Source organism: Mauremys mutica, chromosome 2, assembly GCF_020497125.1.
Source record: "Mauremys mutica isolate MM-2020 ecotype Southern chromosome 2, ASM2049712v1, whole genome shotgun sequence".
NCBI classification, from domain to species: Eukaryota; Metazoa; Chordata; order Testudines; family Geoemydidae; genus Mauremys; species Mauremys mutica.
This window is the reverse complement of record NC_059073.1, coordinates 181,150,195-181,168,489: the sequence shown is the minus strand read 5'-3', so window position 1 is coordinate 181,168,489 and position 18,295 is coordinate 181,150,195. Positions and strand designations below refer to the sequence as shown.

The following is an 18,295-nucleotide window of genomic DNA, read 5'->3' as shown; positions in this document are numbered from 1 at the left end:
ATTCCAATCCAAAACTGCAGGAGGTGCTTTAATCTAGACACATTTCGGCAATGGACATCCAAGAACCATTTATTTAGGAGATTTAGTTCTCTATAATTTTCAGCTCTTCCAGATTGAACAATTTGCGAAATTCATCTGTTTCAACTGTCTATGGTAGGTATTTCTAGAGCACCCTTCATTACAGTATCTAAATGCTCAATCAGCCAGGCTGACTTTAAACAATATTGGCAACTCATGTGAGTTTGTCAGGATCATTCATGTGAGTAAGGGCTACTCACATGAGAAAGTGTTTCCTGATGTATGCTAGAGTTAATTTAGAACCATTAGAAATTGTAAGGCACTCCAGTTGGGGGATGGGGTCGCAAAGGTACCTAGGCACCTAAATCCCAGTTTTAGGCTCTCCTACGATTCTCAAAACTCTCGCCAAACCCTGTAGGTGCTTAAAGTCATTTGTTGTCAAAATTTCACATTAAAAGTTCCCTCAGTGCTCAAGTTCCTGCCTTTGGGCATGCGCACTGCTGCCTCCCTCTAGGTGTCCGGGCACTTTTCTCCCATCTAAGCCCCAGAGCAATTCACGAATTGCAGAAGACAGGAGTTTGATTGCCTAACTTGCATGCAGCATCTTATCTGATGTGTGTGCTCAAAGGCTGCCTACTGGATCGGGTCCCGTTCCAAAACTGGCGGGGGGAGATGGTGACAGCAGTGACCACCTTGTAACTTTTAGCCCAGGGATTAGAGCACGTGCCTGGGATGTGGACTCATGTTCAATTCTCCCCCCATCCCCACCAGAGGGGGGAGAAAGGATCTGAACAGAAGTCTCCTGTCTCTCAGGCAAGTGCTCTAACCACTGGGCTTAAAGTTCTAAGGTGGGTAACACCACCACCTCCTCCTTCGGCCGTTTGCATGGAGCTAGGCAGGCACCTAAGGGTACCTCTATGCTGCATTTTAGAACTTGCAGCAATGAATCTCAGCGTCTGGGGCTACAGACTCGGGCTTGCGGTGCTGCACTAAAAACAGCTGGGTAGACGCTTGGGACTGAGCTCTGAAGCTGGGTTGGGCTTCAGAGGCTGAGCACCAGCCCAAGCCGCAGCAGCTACACTGCTATTTTTAGTGCTGGCGCCCAAGCCCCGCAAACCCCAGTCTGAAGACGCGGGCTCTGGGACGCTCTGTCGTGAATTTTAAAAAGTAACGTAAACGTATCCATACTCATTCTCAAAAGAAATACCCTAGGTGCCCAAGCCACCTGACTCCCATTCATGAATTGCTAGGAGAAATAGGCACCTCCTTGCGGCCCAGACTTAGGTGCCTGTCTCCATGAGAGGGGCGGGGCATAGGACACACTCTTGTCCTCAGCATCTCCCATTGGGGCTAGCTTAGGTGGCTTCTCACCCAGTGTGCTGGCCTTTGTGAAAAGCGGTGTTGCTCCTGAGATTGTCTAGGTGCCTAAAAGTTATGCACTGTGACGCTCAGTGTTGCAGCACCTAAGTCCCTTTGTGAATCTGGGCTTCAGGTCCCAGTGCTGAGTGTGTTATAGATGGATATCTAGATAGCATTGTGCCCAATCTAGTCTTTAGGACAGAATGAGATCTTCTCCAATAACTGAATGGTATTAAAGCATACAAAAAGATCCCCTTTTAAATTCCCTGGACATGAGGGAAGCTTCCCAATTCATTGGAAGGTATAAAAAGATCAGGCAAGATCACTATTTTCCCATTGCCTCGGAAGACTGAAATAAACAATCTTTTTCACTTCACATGTTTGTTTTCCTTCTTATTAAACAAATTATCTTCTTCCTTCCTTTAAACTAACGGGACCCAAACAAATCATGTACGGATAAACAAACAGATCTTCCCCTCATAATACAATCCGAGCAAGCAACCAATAAGTAAATGTTGGTTTTCTTTTCAAAGAAAAAATAAACAGATTATTATGAACTGTTCTCTGATTTTTGCCTGATATTGTAGAATAGTTTTTCAGATAGTTTGTGTTGATACAATAGAGTATTTATAAAAATACGGCACAATTGTGCTTCTCCCAGTTTATCCATCGAATAATAAGGGAATTCAGATATCAAATGATCAGGTTCTATAATACTTTCTCAGGCAAAGCTCCTGTCAAAAGAAGATCAAATTTTTCAGTTTTCCAGGTTTCTTTCTCCTCCTTTTTCTATTTCTCCCTCTTTCCCTTTTTTCCATTTTGACACTGAAAATGAAAGAGGGGGGTGGGAGGGAATAAAATAAGCAGAAAGAAGGTAAAATAAGTGAGTTTGAAAACCAAAAAAATCCTTGGTTTTAGTTTTTTTTTTTCTTCAAAAAAAAAATCAGACATTTTTTAAAAATGCCTCATGAATATATTAATTTTTTTATAACCCCCCACCCATCAATGAAAGGCCATCCTTTGTCCTAATCTTTACAAGGGTCTGCCTCCTTTTATGTTGTTATTCCTAGTATGAGAACAGGATAACTAACAGAGAAACTGCGGGGGCCTATATGAGCTGGAGACAGTTTGATCCCTGAAATCCTCTGCTGGAGCCCACAGAATTAGGACATCAGCCTCTCTTTCTCCTGCAACAGCTAATGTATAAGGTGGCAGCCCTAGCAATAAAGGGCCTGTATGAAGTTTAGGGTTATAGCTCCCACTCCAGGCTCCCCTGCATTACTCCCTCAAGTGTAACGCTCGAGAACATGGGGAGCAAGGGCAGGTCCCCTTCCTCTGGGCTTAGTGATGGCTCCCAAGCAGATTAACAGAGTATGAGTGAAAACTGCCAGTTAGTTGAGTGGCGGGACTGGCAAGAGCGAAGAGGCTTGCTTTTCATCCAGGTACTGGAACACAGCCCAAAACCACTACTCAGCTGAATAGCAGGACATATGAGTCAAAGACAATCTGGTGCTGCTGAGTACCAGCTACAGGCAGAAGAACATGTCATGGTTCCCTTGTGCCTGCACTCACAAAACAATGAGCACGCTGGGAGAGTCGTTTGGAAGGGCAGTGCTACAAAACCCTCTTGCCCAACTTCCCCAACTAAGCTTCCCTGACGAATCAGCCACATTGTAAGCAGCACACTGGTATTTGCTCCTTTCAGACAAGTAGAACCCAGGAGAGCAGACAAACAAGCTTTTCATGTGCAGGCCGGATATCTGGCAAACTGAGGATGTGGGCCAAAGGGAATGGTACAGCATATGCTCAAGGATGAAGAGAGGAGCGGGAGAAACAGGAAAGGAGCAACTTCTCATGTGTCACTGGACTGAGAAAGATCCGACCTGGTATTAAAGTTGTCTCACCCATCCAACCCTAAACACACACAGAATCAACAAAGCTATCGCTTTCCTCTACAAAGGGAAAGAGGCTCAGATCTCAGCCTGAGGAACTATCATTCAAATTGGCCACCCTGCTATGGCCCAGAGCTTTCAAAAGGGTCTGAGACATCAGTAAACAACTCCCACTTTCATACTAATAGTGTCTAGTAATGAGCACTAAAGTAATCTCTTCCTCTTTCACCACGCCTTGAGCAGGAAATAGCACTATGTGCAAAATGCAGCCTGAAAGAATCTGAGTCCAGGACACCGTCTTCTAGAGCAGAAAATCACCACAGCAAATTTCTTCCTTATCTACCAGCATCCCTTAACCTACTAACTGAGCAATATGGACAAAGTAAATATCAAGGACTGACACATCCATGCTGGGGGAACGTCTGCAAGCTGAGCACAAGCAACAGGTTCCTGGATGGAATCACTTCTGAAGGTCAGAGTCTGGCCCAAAGAGTTAGTCTTCCAGTGTTTGTAAAGCCCATTAGACATGAATAACATTAAATACTCTAGGTTTCAGAGTGGTAGCCGTGTTAGTCTGTGTCAACAAAAACAACAAGGAGTCCTTGTGGCACCTTAGAGACTAACACATTTATTCGGGCATAAGCTTTTGTGAGCTAGAACCCACTTCATCAGATGCATGGAATGGAAAATATAAGAGCAGGTATAAATACATGAAAAGATGTGAGTTGCCTTACCAAGTGTGAGGTCAGTCTAATGAGACAATTCAATTAACAGCAGGATACCAATTAAGGGAGGAAAAATAACTTTTGAAGTGGTAATGAGAGTGGCTTATTTCAGACAGTTGACAGGAAGGTGTGAGTAACAGTAGGGTGAAATTAGTATTTATCAAAGATCTACAACCTATCCTGAAGGATGATCCCTCACTCTCACAGACCTTGGGGGACAGGCCAGTCCTCGCTTACAGACAGCCCTCCAACCTGAAGCAAATACTCACCAGCAACTACACACCACACAACAAAAACACCAACCTAGGAACCAAATCCTGGAACAAACCCTGGTGCCGATTCTGTCCACATATCTATTCAAGGGACACCATCATAGGACCTAACCGCATCAGCCACACCACCAGGGGCTCGTTCACCTGCACATCTACCAATGTGACATATGCCATCATGTGCCAGCAATGCTCCTCTGCCATGTACATTGGTCAAACTGGACAGTCTCTACGCAAAAGAGTAAATGGACACAAATCTGACATCAGGAATCGTAACATTCAAAACCTAGTAGGAGAACACTTCAATCTCCCTGGTCACTCAATAACAGACCTAAAAGTGGAAATTCTTCAATAAAAAAATTTCGAAAACAGATTCCAACGTGAAACTGCAGAACTGGAATTAATTTGCAAACTTGACAACATCATATTAGGCCTGAATAAAGACTGAGAGTGGTTGGGTCATTACAAAACCTAAACCTAATTTCCCCATACTAATTTCCCCCTACTGTTACTCACACCTTCCTGTCAACTGCCTGAAATGAGCCACTCTCATTACCACTTCAAAAGTTATTTTTCCTCCCTTGGTATCCTGCTGTCAATTGAATTGTCTCATCAGACTGACCTCACACTTTTCATGCATTTATACCTGCTCCTGTATTTTCCACTCCATGCATCTGATGAAATGGGTTCTAGCCCACGAAAACTTGTGCCCAAACAAATTTGTTAGTCTCTAGGGTGCCACAAGGACTCCTCATTAAATAGTCTAAGTGCTACAGTGGACTGAGAGCCAGGTTATTACATCCCACCTATCCTCTGTAATATATGTTTCGTTTTACTATCCTAGCATAAACAGAATAATATCTTGTTTTTTTTCTGCAAATCAGGTGGGGACACAGGCGACACATTTCCATTAATCTTTACAGAGATAGAGTTCTAAGTGATTAACATACATCCCACCTGGAGGCACAATGGTGATTTTCCTAGATGACTTGAAGGATTCTCTGTTTTCTAGAAAACTAGAGGTAGTATGCATTGCAAAGAGGATGAGGATTAGAATAACTTGCTCCTTTGTCAGTAACAGCACATACAGCATACAATGCTTTTCAACTTTACAAACACAAATTAATCCTCACAACACCCTGGTCTGGTGAGAAAGTAATAAAATCCTGACTTTTCCATCCTAGGCAATAGGAAAAATCACAGCTGTGGCTCCAGGTGAGGGGCCTACATTATGCATTCACAACAAAAATGATTCTCTTTTCAGATCATCTCCTTACTTAAAAAACAGTGGGCTATTTAATCAATCGTTTATTGTCAGGGTTGCAATTTTCTTTTGTGGTTAATATTGGTTACACAGATTCATTAGGAAAGAGTAAAGAAACACCATGTGAAATTGGATGTGTTTTTCAAGCCATTACTGTTCATTTCCCAACTGCTTTTAATGTTACTTTGACACAATTATGGCATACTGAGAGGGCTTCAACAGACACTATGGGAATTTATTAAAGTGAAACAGGTTTAGAAAGCGGAAATAGACAGACAGAAACCTATTGGCTTCTGCTCTAAGGTAACATCTGAGGATATGTGGTTCAGACAAAGATGGCTATTAAGGAATATAACAGTGGGGCAAAAGTTTGTATAAGATATAAGAAAACAATTTATGTGAATCACAAACCATAGGGCAGTATTTGTTAAGATATGCTTTTCAAAATGAGAGGAGGACAGCCAAAATACAAAGAAATGCAGGAGCAAGCAATGGGAAAAACATTAAACCTCTTGAGCCCTGAGCTGCTACCGCAACAATTATTTTCTTAAAAGTATCCAGCCTTCTATATTGCAGTACTCTCTCCTTAACCATTGTATATGAACACTCAGGACCACAGAATCATGACTGATGACGGCCAAGTGGTTAAAGAAGTAGGGAGAAATAGTTCATTATAGTGAGAGTAACCATGACCACTATAGTTAAAAGTTGCAGAATAGAAATGCTTTTATGCCCCGTCTGCCTTTTCCCCCCTCCCTAGCTCCCAGTCACTTTTGGTTTTTAGGCTGCTATTATGGTGTCTGCTTCAAAGTGAACATTTTTGGAAAGTCTGAGCAAAAACATTTCCAGTGTTTTGCAGTATGTGGAAAATGAAAATAAAAAAGCTTTTCCCATTGTAAAAATGACCTATTTTTGAACACTGGTAGCACTGAAATGACACGGGTAAAAAGTTGAAATTTGGCATGGAAATAGTGTTTGAGAAGAACCTTTCTAAGTTCTGGTGAAAACTGCTGTATATTTTCCTTGTTATGACACACTGAAATCACGTTATCTGGATGTACAATAAATTTTACACAGATTATCTTGCTAAACTTGAATGCATGGCTAAGGAAGGCTGAACTGCACAGATATGCGCAGTGAAGTAAGATGCACAGTGAATGAGGAAGGGGTTTCACATCCCCTACGTATCTGTGTACCAAAAATTGACCAGCTTGTAATGTGTGGAACTGTCTTCTCCTGTAAAACTCTTAAGGTGTGTGGAATAGGACATTCCAGTCGGTGGTTTCTAACACAACAGTCAAATGTTGAGGAATTTCTGACCATAACAGTCATTTCCTGATGTTCAAGTGCTTGCCATGTCACCGTAGCATTCAGAACAGAGGTATGTATGCATGAAGTGCCGCCTAATAGAGCTGATGGAAGAAAAGATCCTAGGTCTAGAGATGCAGGTAGAAACCCTGGTAGAGATTAGAAGGGGGCTTGAGCAGCTGATGGAGCAAAGGCAAGCTCTGGCTGAAGGGGAATGCTCAGAGGTACAGGGGGAAGCAGGGGCTAAGGCCTGTGAGGCGGGAATGCTGGATGGGGAACATGGGCAGTGGAAGCATGTGACCGTGAGAAGCAGGCAGGGGAAAAGGAGGGCCAGTGAAGGAGAAATAGAGCTAAGGAACAGGTTTGAAGGTTTGGAGAATGAGGAAGGGGTACAGCAGGTGGTAGCTGACGGTGGGAAGGCAAGGAAGAAGAGAAGAGCGGCTAGTCCGATAGAAAGAGGGGAGGAGTCGATGGAGACAGCACCAACTTTGGGCCCCGGGAGGATGCAGGATGGCTCAAGGGGGACTACAAGGGATGATAGGAATGGAAGGACCTTGCAACCAGGAGGAACGGGGGATAGGTTAGCAGACTGCACTGTCACCAGGCAAAGGCAGGTCTACGTGATTGGGGATTCCATACTGAGAAGGTTGGACAGGCCTGTGACCAGGGCCGATCCGGAGAACAGAAGGGTGTGCTGTCTACCGGGTGCTAAAATACGGGATGTGGACCTGCAGTTGAAAAGGATCCTAAAAGGAGCAGGTAAGAACCCGTTGATCATCCTTCATGTAGGAACGAATGACACGGCTAGATTCTCGCTGGAGAGAATCAAGGGAGACTATGCCAGGCTGGGTAAGACGCTCAAGGAAATTGAGGCTCAGGTGATCTTCAGTGGGATTCTACCTGTCCCTAGGGAAGGGCGACAAAGGGGTGACAGGATTGTGATGATAAATAGTTGGCTCAGGGAGTGGTGCTATAAGGAGGGCTTTGGGATGTATGGGCACTGGGAGGCTTTCGGGGACAGAGAACTGTTCTCACGGGATGGGTTCCACCTGAGTAGGGAAGGAAATAGACTTCTAGGAGGGAGGCTGGCTCATCTGATCAAAAGAGCTTTAAACTAGGAATTGGGGGGAGACGGTTGGGAGATGTCCAGGCACTCTCCACGCCAAATTTAAACATTGAGAGGGAGGACAACAGGATAAGAACGGATATAGCCAGAGGGAGGGGTTTGGACATAAGGAAGAGGGGGGGGATGGATACTAGACCAATAGGTCATACTGGTGGTACTGTGTCCCTACCAAATTGGGTAACAAAGGTAAGAGAGGCCAAACAGCAAAAATTAGGATGTTTGTTCACCAATGCGAGAAGCCTAGGTAGCAAAATGGAGGAATAGGAGCTCCTGGTCCTAGAATTGAAACCGGATATCGTAGGAATAACCGAAACATGGTGGAACGCTAGTCATGACTGGAGTACAGGTATGGAAGGTATGTGCTGTTTAGGAAAGACTGAAACAAAGGTAAAGGTGGGGGAGTAGCATTATATGTCAATAATGAGGTGAACTGTAATGAAATAACTAGTAATGGAATGGATAATACAGAATCTGTTTGGGCAATGGTCACATTAGGGAAGAAAACTACTAGAGCCTCCCCTGGGATAGTGATTGGGGTGTGCTATAGACCGCCGGGATCTAGCCTGGATATGGATAGAGAACTCTTTAATGTTTTTAAGGAGGTAAATACTATTAGGAACTGTATGATCATGGGAGACTTTAACTTCCCGGATATAGATTGGGGAACAAATGCTAGTAATAATAATAGGGCTCAGTTTTTCCTAGACGTGATAGCTGATGAATTCCTTCATCAAGTAGTTGCTAAACCGACGAGGGGGAATGCCATTTTAGATTTGGTTTTGGTGAGTAGTGAGGACCTTGTTGAGGAAATGGTTGTAGGGGACAATCTTGGCTCGAGTGATCATGAGCTAATTCGGTTCAAAATAAATGGAAGGATAAACAACATTGCATCTGAGACTAAGGTTTACGATTTCAAAAGGTCTAACTTTACTAAATTAAGGCGACTAGTTAGGGAAGTGGATTGGACTAACATATTTAGGGATCTAAAGGCGGAAGACGCCTGGGATTATTTCAGGTTGAAGTTGCAGGAGCGGTCAGAGGCCTGTATCCTGAGAAAGGGAAAACGGTTCGTAGGTAGCAGTTTTAGACCGAGCTGGATGAGCAAGCGTCTCAGAGGGGTGATTAAGAAAAAACAGAAAGCGTACAAGGAGTGGAAGATGGGAGGAATCAGCAAAGAAACCTACCTTATTGAGGTCAGAGGGTGTAGGGATGCAGTGAGAAAGGCCAAAAGCCGGGTAGAGATGGACCTTGCGAAGGGAATTAAAACCAATAGTAAAAGGTTTTTTAGCCATATAAATAGAAAGAAAACCAAGAAAGAAGAAGTGGGACCGCTTAAAACTGTAAACGGGGTGGAGATTAAGGATAAGCTAGGCATGGTACAATATTTAAACGAATATTTTGCCTTGGTCTTTAATGAGGCTAATGAAGGGCTTAGGAATAGTGGCAGAGTGACTGATGGGAATGAAGGTGCGGGGTTGGAAATTACAGTATCCGAGGTAGAAGCCAAACTTGAACAGCTTAACAGTATGAAATCAGGAGGCCCGGATAATCTTCATCCTAGAATATTAAAGGAATTGGCGAGTGAAATTGCAAGCCCGTTAGCAATAATTTTTAATGAATCTCTAAACTCGGGGGTTGTACCGTTTGACTGGAGATTAGCTAATATAGTTCCTATTTTCAAGAAGGGGAAAAAAGTGACCCGGGTAACTACAGGCCTGTTAGTTTAACATCTGTAGTATGTAAAGTCATGGAAAAAATATTAAAGGAGAGAGTAGTTATGGACCTTGAGGTCAATGGCAATTGGGACAAATTACAACATGGTTTTACGAAAGGTAGATCCTGCCAAACCAACCTGATCTCCTTCTTTGAGAAAGTAACAGATTTTTTAGACAAGGGAAAAGCGGTGGATCTAATATATCTTGATTTCAGTAAGGCGTTTGATACGGTACCGCATGAAGAATTACTGGTTAAATTGGAAAAGATGGGGATCGAAATGAAAATCCAGAGGTGGATAAGGAACTGGTTAAAGGGGAGACTGCAGCGGGTCGTATTGAAAGGTGATCTGTCGGGCTGGAGGGAGGTTACCAGTGGAGTTCCTCAAGGTTCGGTTTTGGGTCCGATTTTATTCAATCTATTTATCACTGACCTTGGAACCAAAAGTAGGAGTGGGCTGATAAAGTTTGCGGATGACACGAAGTTGGGAGGTATTGCCAATTTGGAGAAGGATCGGGATATCCTCCAGGGAGATTTGGATGACCTTGTAAACTGGAGTATTAGTAATAGGATGAAATTCAATAGTGAGAAGTGTAAGGTTATGCATTTAGGGATGACTAACAGGAATTTTAGTTATAAGCTGGGGACGCACCAGTTGGAAGTAATGGAAGAGGAGAAGGACCTCGGAGTCCTGGTTGATCGCAGGATGACTATGAGTCGGCAATGTGATGTGGCCGTTAAAAAAGCTAATGTGGTCTTGGGATGCATTAGGCGAGGTATTTCTAGTAGAGATAAGGAGGTGCTAGTCCCGTTGTACAAGGCGTTGGTGAGACCTCATTTGGAGTACTGTGTGCAGTTTTGGTCTCCCATGTTTAAAAAGGATGAATTCAAACTGGAACGGGTACAAAGAAGGGCCACTAGAATGATCCGAGGAATGGAAAGCCTGTCGTATGAAAGGAGACTTGAGGAGCTCGGTTTGTTTTCCTTAACCAAAAGAAGGTTGAGAGGAGATATGATTGCTCTCTTTAAATATATCAGAGGGATAAATACCAGGGAGGGAGAGGAATTATTTCAGCTCAGTACTAATGTGGACACGAGAACAAATGGATATAAATTGGCAGTCGGGAAGTTTAGGCTTGAAATTAGACGAAGGTTTCTAACCATCAGGGGAGTGAAATTCTGGAACAGCCTACCGAGGAAAACAGTGGGGGCGAAGGACCTCTCTGGCTTTAAGATTAAGCTTGATAAGTTTATGGAGGGAATGGTTTGATAGGATAACGTGATTTAGTCAATAGGTCAATAACGTGCCGCCACCGGTAATTAGTACCGAGGGTCAATGTTGGGATATTGAAAGTCTTTTTCCTGAGTGTCTGGCTGGAGAGTCTTGCCCGCATGCTTGGGGTTCAGCTGATCGCCATATTTGGGGTCGGGAAGGAATTTTCCTCCAGGGTAGATTGGCAGTGGCCCTGGAGGTTTTTCGCCTTCCTCTGCAGCATGGGGCAGGGGTTGCTTGCTGGAGGATTATCTGCTACTTGAAGTCTTTAAATCAGGATTTGGGGACTTCAACAGCTGAGTCAAGGGAGAGAATTATTTCAGGAGTGGGTGGGTCAGCTTTTGTGGCCTGCATCTTGCGGGAGGTCAGACTAGATGATCATAATGGTCCCTTCTGATCTTAAGTTATATGATTCTATGATTAACATTAATTTTGATGGATTTTAAAGTTGGCTTAACTCATAATCAGTGTAATATGCAACTATAAGTCTTTGAAAACATTTTACAAGGAAATCCTGATCACCAGGCCCATTCTGCTTATCCCGACAGTAAAAATTGACCTGAAATCAGTGTTTCCCAAACTTTTGAAAGATGGACCTTCCCTTCAGGAAAATTAAATCAATTGCACTCCCCTTCAACCCTGCCATTTGTTGCTAAAGACCTCCCCCTTTCTCTGCCCTGTGTTAGCGCCATACTGAGATTTCTGCAGGGGAGTGAGGGGCCAGGTCCACACAGAGCCTCTCAGGAAGGTAATGACACGTTCACTTGCATAACCTCCCCACCCTCATCAGTGGTTCCTCATGTCCTGACAATAGAGCAGCACCATTTCAGCCGCTATATGCCCCTTTCCACAATGGCTGCACCATCCTCTGGATCAGTCAGAAAGAAGGGATGTGCCCTGAACATCCTGCTAGGAGAGGGTCAGAATTAGGCACACAGCGAAGGAGGCCCAACAAGGCATTTCCAAACAGCAAAACGTTAGTGCTTTTAAATGTAATTTTAAATTTATTTTTCTGTCCAGACACATCTGATTAGCTGAGTGGAAATGTTCATGTGTCACAATTAAACTACAAGTGGAATGCTGGAGACTGATACCCAAAACCACAAGCCACGCATCAGACCAGCCTGGTATATGCAGAACGATCCTTCTGCCATCCCAGAGCTGTCCCTTGGGTAGAGCGAATCGGGGCAACTGCTCCTGGCCCCACGGGCTGGTGCAGTCAGTCCCAAAAGAGACGAATCCATCACTTCTTCCCCACCCCCCTTCCCCACCCCAGGGACAGCCCTGTGTCATCCAAAACATAGCCCTCTGTGTACACATTACACACAGAGAGCACATACCACCATCTTTTCTCTGGTTAAATGTCTGCTATATTCAGCAGGTGTAGTTCACACATGTCAGAGCAGATGTGTAAGCAGCAATTTGATGCTTTGTCTATTGTAAGAAAATTACTGTCAATAAGGTGAGATTGTGGAATTTAAGATTAGTTTCCGCTTGAAACAATATCAGCCCCTTCGTCCCAACTCACACCTTGACATTAGGGTGATCAGATGACACTAGGTACTTTTCCAGTGTGATTACAAATGATGCTATAAGAGCACCTGTGCATTGGTTCATAATAGGAAACAAAATTAATAGAAAACATATATAATTATAGAAAACTGAAAACTTAGAGGCTTGTGTGGCAAACTCAAGTATTACTTCTAGCAAATTTAGAAAGGGTCCAGCCAGCATGTTTTGAGATATCAAAAGGTGCAGCTGCGTGAGGAACTAGGGATACATGTACAACTCTCTGAGAGAAGACAACAGGCCACATACACAGACAACAGTAAACATTCATCACAGGACATCTAGAACGTACACACTATGGGAAACACAAAAAAAGTAAGTGACATTATTTACTCGGTAATAGGATCTGTGATTAACTCAAAATATCTGATTCTAAGAATTCACCCTTCTTTGGGAACAGGACTTACATGTCTGAGAAAACAGTGGCTGACACGCAATGGGAAGTCTCTGCAGTGTTCCAGCTCTTTTAGAAAATACTGGCAATGGAAATCATAGAGCTTCTCCAGGTTCCCAAAGATAATATTCCGCTTCCCTCGTAAATCCTGAGGTAAATCGATTCTTTCCATTTCTGGAAAATAGTTGTCGATGATATATCCTAAGGATCTAACATATTCCCTTTCTGTTGTGATCATTTCATCCATTATATGTTGCACTTTGCTGCTGGAAAACACAGAACAGCTGTTTTGAACACTGACAAATTATGACAATGGGTAATCACTGAATACTGAGTGACTGTCTTTGCTATTTGCATTATTTGGCTAATTTTTACTTGTCCTTTGAGGAAATCATGCTGTTGCACTGGTGGCTAAGTTGTTTACCATTATAGCAACAGATCTTTCACGTTTTTTTTTGCTCGTCTCGAGCAAATTTTGCCCACAGTTAGAATGGTGGAATCTCACTGACTTCAGTGGAGTTACGTGGGCATACCAGAGGACAGAATTTGGTCTACAACAGTCTACAGCAGCTGTAATGTAACAGCTAAGCAGCCAGAAAAAGAAAAAGAATTTTGAGCTCTGGAAAGACTTTTCATTGTATTAAAGAACTTTCTGTTGCATTTGCAAAAGTGTCACAACCTTTTCTATTCCTGCATTCTGTTTGGAAACAGAGCAACATTCCTGGGATGATAAACTAACATATAGCTAAATTCTCATGAGTTTCCCTACACAATATATCCTCTGACACAATATGAGCTCCCATTGAGAAAGCATGTTCAGTTCTGAAAGATTAAAATATGTGACCAGTTCTAGAATTACATGAAGATTTGCATGCAGCAAAAACAGATTATGAAAAACAAGGCAAACTGAGGAAGCAATCAGTTTGGAAGAAAAAATTTCTGATTAACATTAAACATTTGACAACATAGAAGCAAACAATTTCTTTAAGGAAAAAAGGTGTATTCTCATTCATAGACCATCTGATTGAGAAATAAAAGTACAGAAAATGTTGGTTTTGGTGAGATTTCATTAACTAGTATACTTTATTTGCAAGGAATTGAAGCTATCTGAACTTTTGATAATACAATATGGAACAAGTTTGACTTCATAATAATTAAGTTTTTTCTTTTTCATATTAACATTCCTACAATAATTTAATAAACAACTTAAAAATAGTAAAAACATTTTTGGATGGTTAACAATGACAGGAACAGATTTTAATCTTTACTTCTAACATAACAAATCAAACAAAAACCAGCCACTACAGTAGAGTCATCATGATGGGAAATGCTGCTGAATAAACTTGATTTAATGAGGTGGACATAGCTGATGACAATACAGAGAACTTTTTGATTTATTAAATCATTTTAACGGCATCTGAGGTTACATACTAACAATTCCATCAGCTGGGGGGACATAACTATTTATATTATGAATTTTTTTCCCTTATGAAATTGGCTAGCTCTTAAACCTTCATCAGAGGCCAACTAGAATAACTTCAGTCAGGATTTCCTGTCCAAAAAGGGAAATGCATCTTACAGTAGCTCTTTAGTGTCAAGATTAGAGGTGAGCTTGAATCTTAAACCCTAGATCTAAACATCCTTGAACTTGGGGTTTTGAATCCAAATCCAGATTTGTGGCTGAATTCTCTGGCCAATAACTTGGATCAAACACCAAAACGAAATCCCAGATCTGGACAACCACAAGCTTTAAGTGAGGTGGGATAAAAATCTGGATTTGGAGCTCAGTGTTGTACTCCAGGCCAGGGATCTCAAAGCATTACACTGTGACCTCTTTTCTCCCATTTCTCACCAGAGGGAGCAAGGAGGTCAAAAAGTGTTTTGCAAATATTAAGTAAGCTGCACAACAACTTTGTGAAAGAAGCGTTAGTTTGCCCATCTGTAGAGCTGGATGAAAAACGGGACATTTTAATGACAGTTTTTGTGGGGGAAAAAATTAGTTCATTTTTCATCAAAATTCAAATTTTCATTAAAAATTCTGTTGAAAGCTTCACATTTTGCAATGTTCAAACCAGCTCCACCTAGGAGTAATTAGAGTCACAAAGCATTTAAGGGACAGGTTGTGGCTGGCCTCTGTAGAAGCAACATTGTCAACTCTCAAGATTTTTACCTTGACTTCCTGTGATATTTGGTGTTTTTCTTAAAGCTCCAACACCTGGAGTCAGGTGAACATATGAGAATCTTGAGGTTTTTTAATAAATACATTTCTAGCTCTCATGGCTGCAGAGAAAAGTTAGAAAACATGACCCCCAAAAGCTTAACAAATGCAAGAAGGTAAATAATAGACCCCACATTTTAAAAACCTCATGATTTGTAAGCCAAGCTAATGTATTTTGGGGCTTGACTCATGGTTTTTGAATGGTTGGGATTGGAACTACTGCATGGATGCCTAGCAGACTTCCCATGGCTACACACTGAGTCAGTGGAGAGCTCGGACTAGAACCTAAGACCTTGATTCCCCACTAATTTATACCAGTGTAAATAAGTGAAACTCATGTAAATGACAGGAAAATCAGACCTCATGAGTCCATACGCAGCCTCACTCTTGAATCACTACATTGTGCTACACCTCATGGAAAAGTCCTATATAATTTAATAGAAAAATTAAATTATACTTCCAATAGAATTCTATAGTATAATTAAAAATAATAATAAAAAAAAGCTTACAAAAAGTATGCCAGTATTTATTAACTGTGATAGGTTTTAAGATAACCAATAAGAATCTATACAATTTTGTCCCTATTAAATTCTAAAGGACTTTTCCATAAGGAAATGAAGACCATATTTTAACTCATGGCATTCTGGAGTTGAAAATCATAAGCAAAACTTAATCTTTTTATGCTTTAATAACTACATAATCCAATACAAATGCATTAAAAAAAACTTAGCAGATGTAATCCTGCAAATACTCAGCCATGTGAATAAAAGTTATTGATCTGATAAGTGGCATTGACCGCAGTGGTTCTACTAGACTAACCTTTTTCACATTTGTTAGCAGGATTGGGTGCAGTTTTTGTAAACTCCCATTAAACCACTGAGCCTGGTGAAATACTATAAATGTCTGTGGTCCCACCATGACGTGGTCCAGAATAATTAGATAATCAAATTACGGAATTATGTCTGAAGATAAGTACCCACATTTGCATGGATTTAAGTGTCTGCAGGATTGGGGCTTAAATGGGGAAAAAGATGCTGTTAACCTGAACAAATTTGCACTGGAGGACTATATCCTCCATAGTCCGAAAATAAAGACTCCTAATTTTATAAGAAGGCATTATGGAAAAGTGGAGCCATTCCAAAGTTAACTTCTTTTTTATGAAATGAGTAAAGTCAAATAAAACCACAAACTACTTTGATTGTATTGGATTTTTTTTTTGTAACTACTAAAAGTCAACGTACATATGTTTTAAAAGAGGAAAGTACATAATTCAGTTTGGACAGCTTGTTTTGACCCATTTAAAAGCAGCTTTTACAGATTAAAAAAATGGAAACTGAACAGACTTTTAAAAACACCAATTTCTATGCAAGAAAGATCACACAGGATGCCAGTTCTTCCTCTGTTGCACAAATTGATGGTAACATTACTATTCAGCAACACAATTAAGCATGTGCTTAACGTCCAGATCATTAAGTCAATGGGATTTAACCATCTGCTTAAGTTTTTTGCTGAATAAGGATGGTTTGCTGAACTGGAGCCCCTGAAAGCTATAATACACAGATACTATAAACAAAATGTATAATTATGAACTACTATGGGACACATTCTGATATTCTTACTCAAATTGAATATCACCTTACTCCATAAGTAATCTCACTGGCTTCAATGGGATTGCTTGCAGAGTATGGTGTTACTCAGTGTGTGTAAGGGTATCAGAATCTGGCCTTCAATTACTAGACAACAAATATAAACAGCTTGACTTTTTAAAAACTTAAACATAAATCCTGACTTTGGTCTTCCTTTTAACCATTTTTTTTTGGCACTAACTGAGATAACTTTATGCTGTTAAAATACAAAATCCCAGGGAGGGAGGGAGGGAGGATCCTAATCAAGCACGCGCGAGAGAGACACCAAAAGTAAGTTTAACAGAAAAAAATAGTAAAACTTAAGCAGAACTTCAAATTCAAATTGGAGCGGAAGACAGTGTTTAAATTTCCTCTGCATTTGTACATTATGTTTATCTGTATTTCCTTAATATTCTGTCACCAACTCTACTACAAATATACTTTATCTTAAAGAAAAACAAATTATTTTAATGGTCAGTTCCTTATGGAACACTGTCAAGATAAAAATTATTTATTCAAAGCCGTTCTTTACCATTGTTACTCAGTCAGATTATTAAAATAGAAATTTAAAAAAAAAATCTATTTCACTTTTATAGTAATCACTGCGTGATTACTATATGCACTTCACTCAGCTTGGAAAATGAAACTTTTGGTTAGTTTCAATTTCTGGCTGTTAAGTAACAGCACAACGAAGCTGGTTTTCCAAAACCGGAGGGAAACATTTTAATCCAAAATCCCCAATACATTAATATTGAAAAAAAAGGAAACATTTCTTTTCATACTAGGCTAAGGCCTCAATCCTGAACAGATTTACACACGTGTTCAACATTATGCCCTCTGATTTTCAGTGGGACTGCTCGCAATGAGTAAAGTTAGACTCATAGACTTTAAGGTCAGAAGGGACCATCATGGTTAGGACCCTACCAAATTCACGGCCATGAAAAACACATCGCAGACCTTGAAATCTGGTCTCCCATTGTGAAATCTGGTCTTTTGTGTGCTTTAACCCTATACTGTACAGATTTCACAGAGGAGACCAGCGTTTCTCAAATTGGGGGTTCTGACCCAAAAGGGAGTTGCAGGGGGGGGTCACAAGGTTATTTTAGGGGAGCCACAGTATTGCCACCCTTACTTCTGTTCTGCTTTCAGAGCGGGGTGGCTGGAAAGTGGTGACCGATGGCTGGAGAGCAGCACTTGTTGGCTGAGCGCCCAGCTCTGAAAGTGGCGCTCTGCCAGCAGCAGCGCAGAAGTAAGGGTGACAATACCATACCAGGCCATCCTTACTTCTGCACTGCTGCAGGCAGTGGCTCTGCCTTCAGAGCTGGGCTCCCAGCCACCTCTCTCCAGCTGCCCAGCTTTGAAGGCACCGCTGCTGTCAGCAGCAGCGCAGAAGTACGGGTAGCAGTACCGCAACCCCCTCTACAATAACCTTGCAGACCACCCACCCACCCAACTCCTTTTTGGGTCAGGACCTCTACAATTACAACACCATGAAATTTCAGATTTAAACAGCTGAAATCATGAAATTTACGATTTTAAGAA

The 18,295-nt window shown here is 41.6% G+C and overlaps 1 protein-coding gene across 1 annotated transcript in view; it reads right to left on the bottom strand.

The window, feature by feature from the left end:
* Positions 1-18,295, bottom strand: part of PLEKHG4B (pleckstrin homology and RhoGEF domain containing G4B) — a 147,212-nt gene that overhangs the window by 23,374 nt on the left and 105,543 nt on the right. The window contains exon 15 of the mRNA XM_045004839.1: positions 12,924-13,176. Within this exon, the coding sequence (XP_044860774.1) occupies positions 12,924-13,176 (253 nt within the window). The remainder of the gene's footprint in view (positions 1-12,923; positions 13,177-18,295) is intronic.